The sequence below is a fragment of the Guyanagaster necrorhizus genome (assembly GCF_019112545.1).
Source record: "Guyanagaster necrorhizus MCA 3950 unplaced genomic scaffold BT62scaffold_27, whole genome shotgun sequence".
Taxonomy (NCBI): domain Eukaryota; kingdom Fungi; phylum Basidiomycota; class Agaricomycetes; order Agaricales; family Physalacriaceae; genus Guyanagaster; species Guyanagaster necrorhizus.
The window spans coordinates 259,516-276,880 of NW_025064906.1; the positions used below are offsets into that span (position 1 = coordinate 259,516).

At 48.6% G+C, this 17,365-nt stretch overlaps 9 protein-coding genes across 9 annotated transcripts; 4 read left to right on the forward strand and 5 right to left on the reverse strand.

Moving 5' to 3' along the window:
* Positions 1-1,010: 1,010 nt before the first annotated feature.
* Positions 1,011-1,760, reverse strand: BT62DRAFT_935719 (uncharacterized protein). The gene is given in 5 exon segments (XM_043187002.1): positions 1,011-1,047; positions 1,091-1,092; positions 1,104-1,294; positions 1,410-1,411; positions 1,424-1,760. 3 exon segments carry the CDS (start codon positions 1,444-1,446, stop codon positions 1,137-1,139), a joined length of 183 nt encoding a protein of 60 aa, XP_043036190.1. The 5' UTR covers positions 1,447-1,760; the 3' UTR covers positions 1,011-1,047; positions 1,091-1,092; positions 1,104-1,136.
* A 1,343-nt stretch (positions 1,761-3,103) lies between these two features.
* BT62DRAFT_369748 (uncharacterized protein) lies at positions 3,104-4,355 on the reverse strand. The gene is made up of 4 exons (XM_043180660.1): positions 4,323-4,355; positions 3,852-4,266; positions 3,772-3,797; positions 3,104-3,724 (listed from the first exon to the last, which is right to left on the reverse strand). The coding sequence occupies exons 2-4, from the start codon at positions 3,997-3,999 to the stop codon at positions 3,350-3,352; spliced, it is 549 nt and encodes a 182-aa protein (XP_043036191.1). The 5' UTR covers positions 4,000-4,266; positions 4,323-4,355; the 3' UTR covers positions 3,104-3,349.
* A 1,034-nt stretch (positions 4,356-5,389) lies between these two features.
* On the forward strand, positions 5,390-6,536 carry BT62DRAFT_982397 (uncharacterized protein; the record flags this gene model as incomplete). Its single annotated transcript, XM_043189679.1, has 5 exons — positions 5,390-5,457; positions 5,506-5,575; positions 5,628-5,669; positions 5,728-6,450; positions 6,510-6,536. 5 exons carry the CDS (start codon positions 5,390-5,392, stop codon positions 6,534-6,536), a joined length of 930 nt encoding a protein of 309 aa, XP_043036192.1.
* Positions 6,537-6,865: 329 nt separating this feature from the next.
* BT62DRAFT_876246 (uncharacterized protein) lies at positions 6,866-7,222 on the forward strand (the record flags this gene model as incomplete). The annotated part of the gene is made up of 2 exons (XM_043182544.1): positions 6,866-6,922; positions 6,977-7,222. Coding segments are annotated over 2 exons (303 nt in total), but the record flags the coding sequence as incomplete, so codon positions are not given.
* Positions 7,223-8,219: 997 nt separating this feature from the next.
* Positions 8,220-9,763, reverse strand: BT62DRAFT_973347 (uncharacterized protein). Its single transcript, XM_043189108.1, has 5 exons — positions 9,524-9,763; positions 9,187-9,477; positions 8,871-9,137; positions 8,557-8,820; positions 8,220-8,500 (listed from the first exon to the last, which is right to left on the reverse strand). Exons 1-5 carry the CDS (start codon positions 9,741-9,743, stop codon positions 8,301-8,303), a joined length of 1,242 nt encoding a protein of 413 aa, XP_043036194.1. The 5' UTR covers positions 9,744-9,763; the 3' UTR covers positions 8,220-8,300.
* A 1,531-nt stretch (positions 9,764-11,294) lies between these two features.
* BT62DRAFT_954490 (MAGE-domain-containing protein) lies at positions 11,295-12,734 on the forward strand. The gene is made up of 4 exons (XM_043188311.1): positions 11,295-11,483; positions 11,533-11,626; positions 11,679-11,858; positions 11,909-12,734. Exons 1-4 carry the CDS (start codon positions 11,307-11,309, stop codon positions 12,604-12,606), a joined length of 1,149 nt encoding a protein of 382 aa, XP_043036195.1. The 5' UTR covers positions 11,295-11,306; the 3' UTR covers positions 12,607-12,734.
* BT62DRAFT_988579 (uncharacterized protein) lies at positions 12,632-13,916 on the reverse strand (the record flags this gene model as incomplete). Its single annotated transcript, XM_043190119.1, has 5 exons — positions 12,632-12,882; positions 13,052-13,241; positions 13,289-13,416; positions 13,469-13,795; positions 13,847-13,916. 5 exons carry the CDS (start codon positions 13,914-13,916, stop codon positions 12,845-12,847), a joined length of 753 nt encoding a protein of 250 aa, XP_043036196.1. The 3' UTR covers positions 12,632-12,844.
* A 110-nt stretch (positions 13,917-14,026) lies between these two features.
* On the forward strand, positions 14,027-14,899 carry BT62DRAFT_935723 (uncharacterized protein). The gene is made up of 4 exons (XM_043187003.1): positions 14,027-14,113; positions 14,163-14,227; positions 14,281-14,331; positions 14,381-14,899. The coding sequence occupies exons 1-4, from the start codon at positions 14,101-14,103 to the stop codon at positions 14,717-14,719; spliced, it is 468 nt and encodes a 155-aa protein (XP_043036197.1). The 5' UTR covers positions 14,027-14,100; the 3' UTR covers positions 14,720-14,899.
* BT62DRAFT_370144 (uncharacterized protein) lies at positions 14,667-16,997 on the reverse strand. The gene is made up of 12 exons (XM_043180661.1): positions 16,498-16,997; positions 16,393-16,443; positions 16,232-16,332; positions 16,077-16,176; positions 15,898-16,026; positions 15,800-15,845; positions 15,719-15,745; positions 15,578-15,647; positions 15,462-15,527; positions 15,208-15,406; positions 15,078-15,155; positions 14,667-15,024 (listed from the first exon to the last, which is right to left on the reverse strand). The coding sequence occupies exons 1-12, from the start codon at positions 16,549-16,551 to the stop codon at positions 14,923-14,925; spliced, it is 1,023 nt and encodes a 340-aa protein (XP_043036198.1). The 5' UTR covers positions 16,552-16,997; the 3' UTR covers positions 14,667-14,922.
* Positions 16,998-17,365: the final 368 nt, after the last annotated feature.

Consider the following 17,365-nt stretch of genomic DNA (forward strand, 5'->3'; position numbering starts at 1 on the left):
AGGTCTCGTTGACTCTTGTCTGACAAAAGATGAGTACGACAACATGGCCATCTGAAGTGCGGCGCTGCACGGATATATCGGGACACCCGGCGTTCTGGCGACAAAGATCTGGCGATGAACTTCAAAATGCAAAATATCCGGTCTTGGATTTGTCTCCGCGAGTGGTTCCTAGGACAACAAAATCAATACACGGAGCAAGACATAACGAAACGGGTATGGTTGAGGACGCGGTGTCTCAGTTGCCAAAATTGGAGTCTACGATATCGCCTTTGAGGGAATCTAACTCACCAAGGTCATTACACCTCCCCGTACCTCTGCGATATGGCGACCAAGTCCGGAGGATGGCCGCCAAAGGAGCGCAGTCTACAAAAATCACTGCCCCACCTGCGACATCACATTCATAGTTTTGATTTTTGTTCAGGTGGCTGGAACAGTCTGAGACAGGAAGGCTAACTGTTGTGTTTAGGATAGGTACTGACGTGCATTGTTGAATGATAGAATCAATTGATTGGAATTGCAAGGACTCACAATGTAGTCAACTGTACCCCATTAAACGCCATCCGAACGACGCAGGTGATATCACCAGTCAAGGAGACGTAAATTACTGTCTGGCAACACTTCGGCATGCCCGGAGCTCATTGTATTCCTGAACGACTTGGGTCATGATATCATGCCAAACTACGCAATTCGGCAATGGCACAGTGCAACCAGAAGAAACAATGCACCTGTCAGTGTAAGACATGTTAAATGCCGGTTAAACTCCTCCGGCGTTCGGTGGATTGTCGGAGTGGGAAGAGTGACCTGATAATTGAGGCGCTTGGCTTGTGTGGTGGTCTTTAAGCTACGGGTGATCCATGAGTGCGAGTAACCAAGTAAGGGAAAACATACAATGCGCGATTTTTTCTTTTTCACAACGATAAGCTCGCGACTGTATTCAGCCATCTACTTCCGCATCTTGCCTGCATGCTAGGCCTGTTTAAGCGATGGATCCAAGTTCAAGCAGGACATACCTGTCCCAGAATTTGCCGAGTCCTTCTCTTCTCAGTCGTCACCTGATTGCGCCGATGTCAGTGAATGGATAACGAATGCTATGGAGGAGTTGGCACCTCATGAAGTGTGTCCTCGTTTCTTAACGATCAGAGGTGCTCGTACCAGGCGAGCTCTTTCTTTGCCTGCTTCACCAAATAGAGCTTCTTCTCCGGGAATGCGTCACAGTATAGTAGTGGAAGGATGGGCTCGTACTTGGGTTGAGATTGCTCTTGCATGTCGTAGAAAAAGAAATATCCTTGCTGATGGCTGAAAGCCGAGATGGTGAGTAAGAGAAGGGACAATTATTGCACGGAAGACGTACGACGTAAAATGCTTGAAGCAGCCCGCCTAGATCAGCACTCAGCACTGGTCAACGAATGCGAATGCAGCTCACGTTTGTGCGATTGGGAAATGCATTTTCTATGGAACGACCACAGCTCTGTGGGCAGTGAGATGGGGCATTTACTTGCGAAACATTTATTGCATCCAGAGTTGAAGAAATAGTTAATAAAGGCGGCTTCACTGAATTTACTGCTCGGGAAAGATAGTACAGCAGGCAAGCGAAGAAGATGATTCCTTGTATGAGTCCGACGGCGGTGCCCATGCTGGTCCAATATCGCCTTGATGTTCCTGGATACACTTCAAACAATGACCAGATCCAGCGGTGCACACCAAGCGAATATCTACGAGCATTTAGACGCGTCTTCGGAATAAAACAGACCACAAGTTCATACCTCCAGGATCAATTCGACAGATAGCTGCTGGATGGGGAAGTGGCCGGGTACGAGTTTCCATGCATGTCAATGGAGGACTGGCATTGTGTGAGGTAGGTGGTGGTGGTACAAGAACAAACGCAAAACACCTGCCTGTCGTTGTGTTGGTCGATGTCAAGAGCTAATTTTGCGCGGAGTTCCAATGTCCTCTTGCTCTGCCTTTCATGCACATGCATCACGGCCGGCGGCGTTACGTTCTGCAGGCGGTATTGCCTAGACTAACTAGCGACCTGGATAATTTGCTTGATTCTGACTGGCCGTGAATGTAGCTGAACAGTTTGGAAACACGTGAATACTCTTCATTCCACAGGACTCCATCACCATGATATTGAGCCAAGGAATGCCGTAAAAGATTGGAATGAGGCCTTGCCTATTCTTGACTTTGAACGATCCTCACTGGATAACTCGTGTCCTTGTGGCGAACTTGAAACACTTGGCGAACTTTTCGACTCTCTGATGGAGTGACAGCAGTACTGACTGCAAGCATGATTTGGCGCTCGTGTACTCTAGTGGATGAACTCTGTAAATAAACAAGGAAAATGAATTCAAGATCTGAAAATTGAAGACACCTCGGGTGTAGTTATAATATACAGGACAGTCCGTGCGTGTATTTCAGGACATGAAAGTTTATCAAGGCCTCAGGCTGGTCGAACAGGTGCTTTTGCGGACAACGGAGGCGGAGACTTGATCAATGACTCATTCTCCAGCAGCAACTGTAGGAAAGATTTGCTAAAGTGATCTTAGACAGATACCTGGAACGCACCCATTCCACTAACGTCATAAAGATGTCCCGCACTTTTCCTTGCCAAATCATCAATGCATTCTCCCGATCCTGCACAGATCCGTGCGAGACCTCAAATGGGTGTTCAGATCTGAGGATATACGGAGAAGGCGTGTACACAATCTCAGGGTTCGGCCCATTACGCAGATGAGCCAACATCCACTCGAAGAGTTTGTCACAATGAATCGCATGTTTGGCCGGCTGGAAAGGTAATTTTAAAGGGCAGATTTCAAACGCATAACACTCACTTGGACAGTGTGCTCAGAGCTAGTGCTTGGGCTATGCCTCGGTCAGCGGATCATCATGTTGTCTGAGTCGAGTTTGGCTTCGATATATAGAAGGTGAAGCTCTCCGGCCTTCAAGGAACCGTCGACGACTTCCTCATGACCACCATTATGGACAGTACCTGAATGCAACGAAAGCCAAAAAGAAATAATGGTTCACAGACTAATGTCTGAAGTCTTGAATACCAACATTCCATAATCCACCACCCCAGACAGCGTCACTCCCGGATCATTCTGAGATGCACCTTTGGGGACAGCAGAGTCGATGTCTATCTCTGGGTATAGGTAAGGATTCCATAGATCCCTGACGCCTTCCAACTCGGATGTGATCGTACTGCCTGCGAGGAGCCGGTTTCCCCACCACACAAAATTCACTTTATCGTCGGTGCTGAACTCGGCGAGCGTCGAAGGGCACTCTGCACCTTCTGGTGTCTTTAGAAAAGGTGACAGCACTGGGTCGGAATTGGGGGGTATGAGGGGTGTTATATCGAGATTGGGACTGGTTTCAATCCTGGCTTCGATAGCAGCCTCGATATGGGCTTCGCGGTCTTTTTTCTTGGTTGCGGCGATGAAAGAGAGATAGGCGCTGACAATTGAGCGAGACGCCACCTGGTTCTAGATGAAGGAAGAATTTCGTTAATGATACAGACGCGGTGCAGAGCTACTTGCATAAATGTTGGAGACACATAGATGACTTCAAGCTCTTGGCATAAAGGCTCGAGGTCGACGGCATAATATTTGGAATTTTGTCGTAGCTCCAACCGACTCTTGATTATATTATTACCGGTCGTTCGAATGCCCAAACGATTCCGCAACATAAAGTGTGGTACTTCAGAGAATGTGAAGGAAGTTTGTACCTAAACAGTTTTCAGTAAAGGCACCTACGAACGAACTTAGGCCATACTTTTGGGGGTCTCTTCCAAGCATTGACTATTTGTGCAAGGTCGTCTGTGCTAGGTTCCTCCGAGTCGTCATCCTCCTCACCCAATAGGAGCCTCAGAAATCCTAGACTTTGCGCATTGACCTCGTCGAGAAGAACCTTGTATTTTCGAAGGAACGGTCGGGCTAGTTTTATTCGCTTTGCGAGTGGAAGTTCCGCAGAACTACTGTCAAGTTCTCTTTTTTCTGCCATCAGATAAGTTTCAAGTCAAGGTAAAGGATCCGCCCTCTTAAGCCAATGCGGCACCGATGACATCACTACGTCTTACCCCACAGGTACTTAATGCAATACAGGCATGATTTGGTGCTCGAACATGCTGTAGTTGATAAACGCCTCGTGTACAAGTAAATAATAATTAACTCATGACCTGATTCGAAGACCGCATACCTTAATCCAACCTCGTCTGAAACGGCTCTTGCTCTTAAATCCACCCTTCTCTCTTCTGGGAACTTAGATATCCTTTTGGCTAGTAAATCTGAGTTTAAAGAAGCCTTGTATGCTCTTTGCACACGCACAGGAAATGGAGAATGATGACGGAATATAGTCGTCCCGAAATCGACGTATTCCAGTACAGCCTTTGTAAAAACGTTAAATGAAGGTACTGATGCAAGGCGTCGTCATGGACGAAGAAGGACCTGATATCATGTACGGTAAAACAAATGGTTCAGCAGGCATGCAGATTTACTAACTTGCTTGGTGACAATCCCGTCGGCGAAGAAAATACCACTGCGGATCCGGTAGTTGTCGACTGTTACTATATGACATCTTCCCAGCGGTAGCCGCGCAAAGTGTATTTACTTTGACACAGGTCTGAAGTCATACTCCTCCCTTCGCAATTTCTTGTTTTCGAAGCAGCTCGAGATTAAACGGACGGAGTTCGTCGCCAAGAATCTGCAGTTTTTAAGATCTAAGATAGGTTGAATAACTGAAGAGCATTGAAGAGAAAGCTTGCGTACCTATTTTATACATGTTCAGATCGCCATCTTTGGTGTACAAAGTGAAACGAGAAATTTCAGGACGAACGGGATCAGTTGGGGAACCGACGAATGGGATCCCCACGATACCACCGAAGAGTGCACGCTCCACTCTGTATCCTGGGTCGGAAGGCCACTCATCTTCATCGTCGACTAGGCAGCTGCCTCGAATAGCAACGGGGACGAATTCATGGCTCACGCACCGCTGTGAAGCATTATGACAAAAGCGAGAAAGGAGGAACCCAGGAAGTCACGCTCAAGAGCTGCTGAGGTGCAGCATCCCATAAGCAACGGTAGGGTTGATGGTCACGGCCATGTTGGGAGCCTCATCTACAGACGCGACTCTTGAAAAGGAATTTGTTAGGAAAGTAGAAATATCGCTAATTGTTGGCGTAAAGAGAAGGCAATTTTGAGTCTGAGAGCGATGTCGGACGAAGCAGCACTTAAAAATATTTGCACGCAAACATGTTAGGTAAGCGTCACCGTGTTGGCCGGCTGCAGTCCAAATTAGGTATTATAGATCCATGTGGGTCCGGACTTCGCCCTGCAAACCCTAACCCTACCTTACAACCCTTCGTCGTTACCACCGCCACGGAGGCCTTATTGTCATGGCCCCCAATGTTGAAGCCGGACTTCCTACTACCGAATCTCATGTAGACAGGTACAACGTACACAGGTCTGTTATCCCATACTTGGGCACCATTGCTGTCTGATCTTGCAACAGTACCGATGTTATTCAGGATGCACGCGTTAATGTTACCAAAGAGCACTCCGACACTGTTATCTGGTACAAGGCAAGGAATTATAGGTTGAAAATGTGCTATCCAAGGCTCATCAGTATTGAAGGAAAGGTTCCTCACTGACGACGAGATCGTTGAGCATATCGTGGTGCGTATGCAGGCATTACATGCCGTCGGATTCGTTTGTTCAATTCTGTGTGCTATAGCATAATCCTACATCTAAAATATGTTGGACAATACATCGACCCAAACGTGGCTGGTATATCAGGATTCGATCGCGTCACTTTCCACCGGGGGTATTCATTCCACTGGCGCCCGTATCACCAACATCGCCTCATCATGTCGACGCCGCCCTGTCGTTTTTCAGTAGAACGAACATGCCATATCTTAGAGAACCGGAAGAGGCTTTCACATTCCAGGAAGGCTCGTCGTCGTTATCGGTCCACTCTTATCCGCCAACACCGCCCCCGCCACCACCAGGATCATCGTCGCCATCCTCGTCCATTAAATCAGAAGAATATTTCGGAAGGAACAAGCACAAACCACAGGTCTCCGAGTTTATCCTTGCTCCTCATTCGTCGCAGCATGTAGAAACGACCGAAGACAGCACAATCTTTGCTCGTGCCTTCGCAGCGCTGCGTAACCACAAACCGTCGCACTCAAATTCATTTACGCTGTCGCGCGTCGCGCAGCCACCAGTATCTCCGCCTCCCTATGCCTCAGATCCAGTGCTTGCACCTACTGAGCGTCCAAAATCGATTCTGTGTCCGCCTTTGTTGGTATTCCATGATCGGACGCCAGTGTACTCAGTCGCATCCTTTACGGGCACGATTGAGTTCGATAGAGCCGAAGAAGGATTGGTTGGTGTGGACACGAGCTTCTGGATCGCAGTCGCCCTGACGTATCTGGAATTCCTTGCAGAACGAGAGGTTGGTCTCCTGTCCCGTCGCTTTAATGTTGGCGCACTCATTGACTGGTTTCGTCTCAGAGCTACCTGGCAGCATTGAGTGATTAATATATCTATACCCTCGTATCCCGTCGTATACGAATTATTCGTTCTCGACCAAAACCATTTGCTATTACTAGGGGCGTCCCTAAAATTAGATTAATACTTCGATCATTCTCGAGCTCCTATGCAAAATATCACCTATTTCCTCCGACAAATATCCTTTCCACCTTCGTTCCTTTTCAGCAGCCATCATGGCCCTGAATCCCGCTGGATCTGTTCGTGCACCCAGCATTAATAATTCCTTCCAGTCAGACGCCGGCTCAGCATACCATGTAATCATTGGCAATGATGATGCTTATCGTGTAGAGTCCTTATCTGACGATGAAGCCTCTCCTCCAGAAGAGGAATACGACATATTTGACCTGGAGCTAGTTACCTCTGTTGGTGGGAAGGTACGGCACATGCTCGGTATATTTATTCTCACTAATTATATCATCATCATTTAGCAAACCGAAATTAGCGTCCGTAGACGGAACCCCACACTCACATCCAGTGGGCGTCCCACTTACAAAGTCGAGAAGAAAACCATCAGTCACTTTTTGGGCAAGAAAAACATGGCCGTCGTCATCAACCGCAATGAAGGCCTCAGCGCAGTCAACAGCACCTCACGATCGCGAATGTACCCCAAGGGATACGCCCCCATTTTCGAAGCCCATGACGAGAACACTCGCCACATAACGATAACTGCCACGCCTCAGTGCGTTTTGTCTGGCACTGTTCGCGGCAATCGCGTCACCATCTCGCCGTCCTGCGGTTCCTACGACCCTCAGAACTCTCGAACTCATAAACGGGACGGCGCCGCATACCATTTCTTTGCCCTCGTTATCTCAGAGTTGGACAGCAACCCTCCCGGAGTCGAAAGCAGTGACCCAATGGGGATACCCAAGCCGCCATACCCCGGCGGCGGATATTTTGTATTAGAGGCCAACAGTCAAGGGCGCAAGGAACTGCTGTGCTCATTGTACTGCACCAGATACGAAAAACGACACCTCATACACCCGGACGACTTCCTCGTCGCTGAGCTCCGGCTTCCAAACCTTCCCAACACGGTTTCCTCCTCTTCCTCTTCTAAACCACCAACTCCTTCCTGGAGGCGTCTCTTCCGTGAACGTCACGCTTCGCTGCACATCTCCAAACGTGCCATCGATGCTTGTTTTTCAGGCGACGACGTCAAGATCCTCGCATCGAAGCCTGTTCCTGGGAAGCGCCATTTCTTTTCGCGTGAGCAAGGGTTGGAGATTATCGTGTCGGCGATGACGGTGTCACTGTTGGCGATTGAGCATGATGGATTGGAGAGTAAGAAGTGGTCATGGTTGACTTCACGGGAAGCGATGGAGCAGCCAGTTGTGCCGAGCAAGGCGGAGGTAGAGGCTGGGACCGGGCCGGACAGGGTCGCGTCAAAGGATACGCTGATGTCTACAGAGGGTCCAGAGGCAGTGAAGCCGCCTGAAGGGACTGATTGGACGGTCATGACGTACAACTCTGAAACCAGCCTGGGGCAAGCAGCCGGAGTCGGTGTGAGGGAACCGTCATTCATCGATGGCGGAGAGGATGGCGAGCAGATATACACGGACAGTTATGTACCAGAACCGGCACGAAGGTCGCTAGACAGCCAGATACGGCACCCGGCCCATGCTGTTCAGCTTGTTGGCTAAACCAGACACTAACTTTGGAATCTTCAAAAGTATACCCAAATCGTTTTCAATGGTGGAGTGGGGTAATGAATATAATAGTTAGATATGTCTACTTTTAATATCGAGTATATTACATTCAGAACATCTCATCGTCATCAAAGGATCTTCGAGGCGAACGAGGCTTGTCGAATTCTCGACGACGAGCGTATTCCAACTTGAAGGTGGTACCCTCCCCTGTTCGTGTCCCATTTAGCTTCTCCATCAAGTCTGTCGCGCTCTCGACGTCGCTCATGTGAATGAAGCCTGCGTTCGCTTTTTCCGAGTAGTTGTTGCGCACTAAAGAAAACATAGTTAGAACATCCACTGACAATGTCACAATAGTGAACGCTCACGGAAGTATACGCTGACCACATTTGCCGCGTATGGGCCCAGCATTTCACGCATGGCCTTTTCGTCTCCAATGAAGTCATAAAAATACAATTTTTGGTTTGGGTCTTTAGGTGCAGGGTTTTTTGTCTCCTGGAAGTCAATGTTCATCTGGAGACCGTCCAGGACAAGCGGTTCTCTCATAAAATGCTCAAACGCCCTTTCAGCACTCTCTTGCTGGGAGAATTGTACATGCGCGAAGCGTCGAGATTTGCCCTCCGCATCGTACGCTGCATGGCATTAGAGACTCCGAAAAGCGAGAATAGTAAGACATGCTCACCGACATGAACCCGCATAAGTCTCCCAAACTTGCTGGCCGCTTCCCTCAACTCGGCCTCTGCACCATCAGGGAATCCACCAATGAAGAGCGTATCCGAGGGGCCCCGCTTCTCATCCCGTTTTGAGGGTTTTCCGTAGTCCATGAGGGTCTGACGGCCGCCAAACACGAATGGCTGCTCTTCGTGCGCCTTGAAAACGCTCATAGCCTGAGACACTTCCACAAATTCAACATGTGCGAAGCCAAGTGCGAGACCGCGAGAGTTCATGCCTAGGGACGCATCAGAGGTACGAAAAGAATGGAGAGACGAGCTACGCACCCATTTGTACACGGAGGATCTCGCCAAAACTGCTGAGCTCATACCGTATGTCGTCTTCTGTCATGTTATACGGAAGGTTCCCGACATAGAGAGTTCGCGTAGGGAGCGACTTCGTCTCGCCAGACTCGCGCGTTTCCCGTGCCTTCGAGGGGATGCTGAGTTCGATTCTCGCTTGGCGGGTGCCGAACACGAACGGCTCCTCCTGGTGGGACTTGAATAAACGCTCAGCACATTCCTGAGATTCAAATGTAACATGTGCGTAGCCCATCGGTATACCATTGGAGTTCACGCCTGCAAGTCGTCAGAGACCATCTTCGAAAGTAAATTTTTAGCTCACCCATCTTCACGTTCTTAATCGCTCCAAAGCTCCCGAGTTCATACCGTACGTCGTCGTCAGTCATGTTGTACGGCAGATTGGCTATGTAAAGGGTGTCGGTGAGGCGAGAGACACTCGAGACGAGCCGTATAGCTAGCCGCGTCGGTATTGCTGTCCTGGGCAGTGTTCGTGATACCGAGAACAGCGCAGAAGTGCTTGAACGGAGAAATCCGCCAAACATTTTGAAAGATGGAAGAGGAAACCAAGAATGAACGGCGTGAAACCAAAGGCGACAAGCAACCAAGGCAAGTCACGGAATGAAAATTATGTTTCGTTTGTCAGTGTTTGATGCAGAGCGCCTCGGCTTTTCGGTCCGAGTGGCCAGACCGTGTCCTCGGCCTCTAGTCCATATTTTGGACCACACGAATAAGATTGTCGACGCTGTAGTGAGAAAAGAGAAATGCTCTCTAGTATACACCGCTCATGGCACGCCGAGCGCGCTCAAGGCTCGTTGGATTCCAAGCTCGTCTTTTTTTGCTCCTTCACGGAAGCCCATCACCATTAGGGTCAAAGGGTTGCCCAGGGTGAGCGATATGGCTCTTTCTTTAACGTAACTGGACTAGGCACAGCTTCGACCCGAAATTGCCGGGATGATGGGTGTGTTTAGCACGTTGTTTCTGGTGCTCATTTACGATGTCTACGCTAGCTGACGCTCTTTCTGCCGATCCAAAGAACTCTGGGAGAGGTACAGTCAACAATGCAGACAATGAAGGGGGTTCCATCTACAATGCTGTTGCTGAGGAAGTAGACGGTATCGCAAGAGTATCCTGAATACATTCATCCTGCAAAGTCGAGCAAGAGGTTTGGATTGCGAGGATCTGCTTCTTATGCTTCTTATCGGCATCCCAAAGGGAAAACTATAATTGCAGAAATCAAATCAAGAAGAATCTTTTGTTACTTGTCAGGATTCAGGGGGATGCTCCTGCATGGGATGAATGCCACTGCAGGCTTCAACAATTGATGGAAGAGGATGGCATGGACTTTTTCTATCAGCAGACTTATATTCATGGAATTGAGTGAATTGCTTTATCAGCTGAAAAAATAGAGGAACAAAGAGGATACATCTGTTTTGCAGTCGAGACCTTAGATACATTTTTCTTAAGCAAGTTGGATAATAAAGTGATGGCAAGTGTTTATTGTTATAGCATTTTAAATGGATATTTACAGGAATTAGAAGGACAGCAGCAAGTATTCTGCAGTGGCTTCAGATGCTCCATTTGTTTCTCAAAATCAGGTAAGCTGGTGCAGTTGCCTGCATCAGTTATTACCTTCATATGGCCATGCAGAGGCAAGTGACCACAGTTCAGAGTGTTTGAGTTGATCAGCCAGCCTAATCTTCAGCACCTCAAAAATATACTTGATATGATGGAGGGTAGCCCAGATAATTCAAATAGGACAGTAAAAAATGACTACAAAATAATTGTGGTAGAGTTGGACTGTAGTAAATTCATGGGACTTAAAGACTTTCTCTTTGGTAAGCATTTGAAGGATTTCAATTAACTGCCACCGCCAGAGATAGCTTTGTTATTGTGAGTGTAAAGAAAAGAGAGGAGCTGTTGGTCACAGAAGGGAGCTCTTTATATCTTCATGATAATGACAATGGTAACATGCCCGAGGCTTCCAGACATCAAGGATGAGAACGTACTCCTGAATGTTTACAAGGCGGCCTTAAGGGCCGATCTGAAATGTGAAACGCGCTCCGTCACAGCGAAATAACGTCACACCGCGTTTTCGTCTTACATATATGAGTCGTGCAGGCACCCGCCGGAGACCTTCAGGCGCATCCCAGGCTCTCTCCCACCCAAGAGCCACTCAGAGAACTCAGAGAAATAGAACAGAAGAGACCGATGAAGAGGATGAGGAAGGCGATGATGGATCAATGGATGTCGACGACGACGAAGAAAATGCTCCCAGAGATGACGTGCGTGATTTCAAAAATGCTTTTTGTCGCGTTGCCAACGCGTCTTTAGGACCTTGTACGGAAATCTAATCAGCTGGTGCGCCTGGCGCTGTTTGCGGAGAACAAACGGAATCCTTTGCGCCGGGAAGAGATCTCGAAGAAAGGTCGATTGACTTAGAATTGCATGATTGTTGCTCCTTCTGATATTTCTGGCAGTCCTTGGCTCAAGTACCCGTTCTTTCAATCAGGTCTTTCAACTCGCGCAAAACACGCTGAGGAAGACTTTTGGAATGGAGCTCGTCGAGCTCCGCTCTCGCGCGGAACTGGGCAAGGATAGTGTAGGTGGTGATGAGGACCTCGACGAAGTTAGAAAGACGGCTGGAGTCAAAAAGAAAGGTGTGCTTATTTCCTAGTCTCCTCTCTGCGCTAGCTGAGTTGAGTGTTAGCTGCTGCCGCTGGGTCCAAGAGCTATATCTTGCGCTCGATCCTCGACCCCGCCATCATCGAGAACGCGGCCCAAGTCAACGAGAAGATCCTGGAAGAGGAAGCTCTGGAGGAAGATGACAATGACGACAACGACGAACGGCGCACGCGGACCTATGGCAGCCTTATCTCGTGGAGTCACACAGACCAACTCGGTTCTCTAGGCATTCTCTATATCGTCCTCGCCCTTATTCTCGTGAGCGGCCGAGTCCTGAGCGACGCGGAGCTCCGCGCGCATCTGAAGAAACTCCGTCAGCCCATGTCAGGTTCCGTCAAGTTCGACGCCCACTCGACACATAAGAGCGTGTCGATGGAAGCGTATATGAACATGATCATCCGACAGGGTTACGTGGAGCGCTTGTCGGTGGGAGATGCGAAGAAGGGGAAGGGCAAGCGTGTGCGTGCAACCCAGAGAGACGATGACTCCGGGGCGACGTATGAGTGGCGGTGGGGCAATCGGGCGCACAGCGAGGTTGGAGAGAAGGCGATTGCCCAGTTTGTGGCGGAGTTCATGGTAGGAGAGCAGGAAGCTGAGGATGATGAAGAGGAAGTCGGCAGGTCTCGAGGAAGGCAACGACAGGACCATGCACAGAATAAGGTGGATAGGATGGCTGCTGGTATCGAAAGAGCCGCTGGTGGTAATTTATCTGATCTCAAGTGACTGGCATTGTGCTCTCTTCTGTTTTGTTTTATCAATGTACTGTTCGTATGTGTGTGCTACTGTACATGGGTTTCATCTTTCTATGCTTATTATACTTTCTACATGAACAGTATATTTGCTTGATATCCAAGCGTAAATCATGCCTGAGTATCCGATTTCATTCGCCCTTCGTCGCGCCAAGTCGTCTGCCCACTTCTACCCATAACAAATGGACAACAGATGGATATGGAGGCTTGTGTTAGCCCACCATGCTGCGCTTTCTGCCCCTAAGACGAACTAATTTATCGTCAGCGATACTCGGGAGACAAGGGAGACGCAGCTGCCGAGGGCTCCAATGGCAAAGGTGAAAGTATTCCTATCCCTTCAGAGACATGTTGAACACCCCCCTCAGGCAAGATATGAAGGCCTCGCGCCCTAAATAAGGTACTTGGGAAAAAGGACTAACCATCATCTAGCCGACGTTTGATAGCAGACCACTCCTTGCCCATTCCAACTTCGTATGCTTGTAACACTGACGCAAAGAGGGGCTCAGATTCTGGGTGCGTGGAAGAGAAGGCGCGCTCCAGAACGTATAAGTCGACGGCTTTGTCCTCAGTGAGGCTGGAGTGGTATGCGAGACCAAAGTCCACGAGGAACTATAAAGAAATCGGTATCAATGCCGCTGAAGAGGTTATAGGCGCACCATCTGCACAGGCAACCCCGTACGACGAGGATGTCGGAGCATCATGTTCGATGTTGTAAGATCGCCATGGATGATATCGGCGAGGTGCATCTTTGCAATCTCTGTGCCAATGAATTGCATTATTGCATCTGATGAATGTCCAATCAGCCACACATGAAAAAGAACAGAAGGAAATCCCACCAGCAGAGACGCCATATTCTTCCGGGGTATCTGAATTCGCTAGCCTGTCATCCTCATCCTCGTCATCATCCTCCGCACCACCAGGTAGAAGCTTCCTAACGCTCTGACCATCAATCCACTCAATACCAAGAACGCCCTCGGTAGCATCCACCATCCGAATTCCTGGTACGCTCACCCCAGATCGTAGGCATTTCAGCATCGTGCGCGCTTCTCCTGCTACTCGTGACCGCGTCAAATTCGCATCCAACGAAGGATGTCTGTATTGCTTCTTGAATCGGTATTTGAGCAACATTGGAGTAGCGTCGGAGCTGAGGGCCACCTTGTATACTTTCTATCGGGCAAAGTCAATCGTCGCCCATGGATCGAGACCAAAGAGACTTGCAGCCTCTGCGCCTTGAGAAATGGGCGCCGCCTTGCTGATAAGGCTCTGTGAGGCCGATAGAGACATTCTAGTATCACGCAAAAGTACAGCTGGGGAGAGGAATCCTTAGAACAGCGAAAGGATGGAATTTGAAGATGACAGTAAGAAATCAGTAGGTTGTTTGTTGTTGTTGTTAGAAAGAACCTTTCCAGCCACCGTCATTCCTGCTTGCAACCTCAATCCACGGCGGCGCTTTGCTCCTTTATAAACGATGCAAGAACAATGTAAATTATTTGCACAGAGTTAGTTTAGGTTTCTAATTGACAATGATAGCACAATATGCTGCCGCTGCTCATGTTCCCTTGATAAAGTCTCCAAGTCTTCGTGTACCTCGACCGGTAAGTGACCCTCCTCAAGAAAAATGCGCCAGTCTGATGGACGTGGATAACAGGTCGAAATGCCCCAGGATATACACCCTCTACCTGATTCTGTGACGGCTTATGTGAGTCAGACGTCCCATGGGCCAGTATCATAGCTTGACCCAGCTTTAGTTTGTATATCCATTCACGCTCGAACCGCATATTCTGACTGTCGAATCGTCACGTCGAACAACGTTCGCTGCCCATACCGCGCGCCGTGAAGGATTTCTCCGGGCGCGGAATGACGAGAAGGAACGGCGGAAGCGTGAGGCACTACGAAAGATTGCCCCTGGTTTCGAGCCAGCCGGATCAGTCCTGGTGCCTACGAAAACAGGATCTGTTAGTAACCCGCCTTCTAACAATACCCCTGGCCCTGAGCTGCCCAGTAGTCACCAGCGATCGAACTCGGTCATGGAAGATCTGGTAGATAAGCTGGCCGCCCTCGATTCCAAAGACGATTCCTCCCAGTGAATAACGTCGCGTATCCTCATACAGAGAATTTTGTTGTATTCGGCGTTGGTGGTAGTTTCACGGACTACACTGAATATCATTTACGATTATTCTACGTTTCCGTAATTTGTACATCTATTGTATAGGGCGCTGGCAGCTCTTCTATAAACAACCAAGAAATCACCAAGAAATGAATGACGAAATAAACAGAAGCGAAAGGAAATTTACACAACGACCTTGTCGTAAGAGTCAGAGTAATCGTCACTAGCGGTTACTCTGTTTGTTCTCAAATCAGAAGCATCCTTCATCCGGCCGCTATCCTCCAGCTGTTCATGCGAATGAGACCTCGTCCGTTCCAGAAGGATAAGGAAGAACTTACATCAATATGCTTGATAGTCTCTTGCACAGTCCTCACTTGAATCCCGGCTCCACTGAATCCGCCCAGCTCTACGTCATTCTGCGCATGGCGTCAGTGTGGAACCACTCGGCATCCAAACTTCAACACTTACCCGACGGCGCGATCGGTTATAAGATGACAGCTCATGGCTGTTCGTCCCTCTACTCGATGCAGCGCGAATATTTCGACGAGCATTTAGTGTCCACATCATCGAAATCGCATACAGTTTTGGAAGGATCTGGTTGAAGGCCGTCGATACGAGCTTATCCTGACCCGAGTATATTTGGGAAAAAATGAGATTAAGCATAGCACTGCAAGGCACAAAATGTGAGCTCGAACGAAATCACTGAGATAACGCTGCCTTACCAAATTGAAGCCGGAGCCGCGGTCTGAAATGTCAAGCGCACGAGGGCGGTAATCAAGCCAACAGTTCTACAAATTCTTTAAGTTGGACAGGCGGAAAACAGTAGCATACGACGAACTGAGGAAGAACGTTTTTCTTTGAGCGGATCAAGAAAAACGCCGTGGCAAATGTCATTGTGAAATCTGCGGCTATGAAGGAGATAAGTTAGCGATGGCCCGCATAGGAGCGCATAGGCTAGATACAGAGTCGAGAGCCGTACCAAAAACGGAGCCAAGATGTGATGCAACTGTAATTGATTCATGAATATATCGATATTGACAAACATGACGTCTTCACTTACACCATTTCCCAATTGCTGCCTCGTCAACCTTTGTAATGTAGTAGCACTAGACGGCATCCTCAAAGACTGGATCCGAATGTAGGGAAACAGACGCTTACTGCCACGGCCATGGAGATATAAGCATATACGCAGATTACTGCGATTGGCGTAACGACCCAAGGTCCTTTAGATATGACATAGAGCCGATAGCAGAAGTAGGCTTGTACATATATACCGATGGAGGCGACCTTTCAGAGCCTGAGTGCGAGAAGAGAAATCGAGTAAGTCCTGTACGCACGAAGAGGGAGTTATACGATTGCCACCACGCGGTGTAATTTAAATTGATGGCGTCGGCAAGATCATTAACATATAAAATGCTTTGGATCCATATGAGAGCGCTGGAATATCCAGGAGTTAAAGGAAGGGTGGCGCGACTGATTTTTATGTACTCACAATGACTGTATAGATTTGAGTGTCGTCAAAAGCATTAGGCCAGCGACAGCCAATTTTATGGCCCGTTTGTCATCGCGATACCAACTCCAGTAATGCGAAAACTAGGGGTAGAACACAAACCGGTTAACGATCAAAGATATCGTAGCCAAAGAATGGCTGACCTGGCAACACAAGATCCCTTGCAGGAAGACCTCTAGGTAGCAGCCAATAAGCTACATAAAGCCGTGAGTTCTTGGACAATGTTTAGAACATCGAATGGCACACACCCATGGACCTAACAGAAAAACTGCTTCACTGTGCTCCTCGGCAGTCAAGGCCATCGGGACGGGGAGGTATTTCACTACCTTGCAGATTGTTATACCAGGGTTTATATAACCAAATCACAACCGGTAACGGTTTGTCCCCCTATCTCCATGCAGGTCGGAAGGAAGGCCCGCAACGGGTGATCGCTTAGATTTACGGACAAACTCCCACAAATTTTACGGGCTCCTACCGTTGCCAGGCTGCTGTGATGTATTGCTGGACAGACAAGTGATACAACAGAGACGTATGATGTCCACAGTAATTTTTTGGGAGGAATCCAACCTTGAGTTCAGAGGGAACGGTAAACGTGACCACACGGAAAAAGGATTTCAATCTGTCATCCATGCGAAGGCACCAGGGCAGCCAGATAAATGCACAAAATGAAATCGGCGAAACCACTTTGAGGTAACTAAGTGAGGAAACATGACGACGCCGACTCGTATTGGATGGAGAATGTGTCGATATGCAAGAGAGGAGCCGCGCCTAGAACGCCAGCAATGAGACTAGGACATGTGAGAAAGACGTCTTGCGCAGTCTGACTACTGTGGCGCTCCAGGGATGACACTTTCAACCCTTGCCGCGGAGGCATACGATCATAGCCGCGTCCATTGCTAGTGGGCCTGGTTCAAGGAGACGCTTTGCCGTCTTCGAGGGTCATGCACCTCTGATGGCCAACAGAAGATGCTGCCAAAGGTCCAAGTAAGCTCGGGGGAGCCTGCCTATACTATACCATACCCAGATGAAAGAAATCTATTGTAGGCCCGTGCCCAGACAATTTTGAAGGAAGAATGAATTTCATCTATACATTAGCAAATTCTCAATTACACTTAC

What these genes read in the sequence shown, in the direction of transcription:
- BT62DRAFT_954490 (XM_043188311.1), top strand. Translation starts at nt 11,307, where the DNA reads ATGAGTCGTGCAGGCACCCGCCGGAGACCTTCAGGCGCATCCCAGGCT. An exon ending in AAAATGCTCCCAGAGATGAC is followed by an intron (nt 11,484 to 11,532) that starts GTGCGTGATTTC and finishes ACGCGTCTTTAG; the next exon opens with GACCTTGTACGGAAATCTAA. An exon ending in GGAAGAGATCTCGAAGAAAG is followed by an intron (nt 11,627 to 11,678) that starts GTCGATTGACTT and finishes TATTTCTGGCAG; the next exon opens with TCCTTGGCTCAAGTACCCGT.
- BT62DRAFT_370144 (XM_043180661.1), bottom strand. Translation starts at nt 16,551, where the DNA reads ATGGCCTTGACTGCCGAGGAGCACAGTGAAGCAGTTTTTCTGTTAGGT. An exon ending in TTTTTCTGTTAGGTCCATGG is followed by an intron (nt 16,444 to 16,497) that starts GTGTGTGCCATT and finishes GGCTTTATGTAG; the next exon opens with CTTATTGGCTGCTACCTAGA. An exon ending in AGACTATCAAGCATATTGAT is followed by an intron (nt 15,025 to 15,077) that starts GTAAGTTCTTCC and finishes TCGCATGAACAG; the next exon opens with CTGGAGGATAGCGGCCGGAT.
- BT62DRAFT_369748 (XM_043180660.1), bottom strand. Translation starts at nt 3,999, where the DNA reads ATGGCAGAAAAAAGAGAACTTGACAGTAGTTCTGCGGAACTTCCACTC. An exon ending in ATTTCTGAGGCTCCTATTGG is followed by an intron (nt 3,798 to 3,851) that starts GTGAGGAGGATG and finishes TTGCACAAATAG; the next exon opens with TCAATGCTTGGAAGAGACCC. An exon ending in CTTGGAAGAGACCCCCAAAA is followed by an intron (nt 3,725 to 3,771) that starts GTATGGCCTAAG and finishes AAAACTGTTTAG; the next exon opens with GTACAAACTTCCTTCACATT.
- BT62DRAFT_935719 (XM_043187002.1), bottom strand. Translation starts at nt 1,446, where the DNA reads ATGCATTTCCCAATCGCACAAAC.
- BT62DRAFT_935723 (XM_043187003.1), top strand. An exon ending in GTCTTCGTGTACCTCGACCG is followed by an intron (nt 14,228 to 14,280) that starts GTAAGTGACCCT and finishes CGTGGATAACAG; the next exon opens with GTCGAAATGCCCCAGGATAT. An exon ending in CTGATTCTGTGACGGCTTAT is followed by an intron (nt 14,332 to 14,380) that starts GTGAGTCAGACG and finishes ACCCAGCTTTAG; the next exon opens with TTTGTATATCCATTCACGCT.
- BT62DRAFT_973347 (XM_043189108.1), bottom strand. Translation starts at nt 9,743, where the DNA reads ATGTTTGGCGGATTTCTCCGTTCAAGCACTTCTGCGCTGTTCTCGGTA. An exon ending in GATCCTCCGTGTACAAATGG is followed by an intron (nt 9,138 to 9,186) that starts GTGCGTAGCTCG and finishes ATGCGTCCCTAG; the next exon opens with GCATGAACTCTCGCGGTCTC. An exon ending in ACTTATGCGGGTTCATGTCG is followed by an intron (nt 8,821 to 8,870) that starts GTGAGCATGTCT and finishes AATGCCATGCAG; the next exon opens with CGTACGATGCGGAGGGCAAA.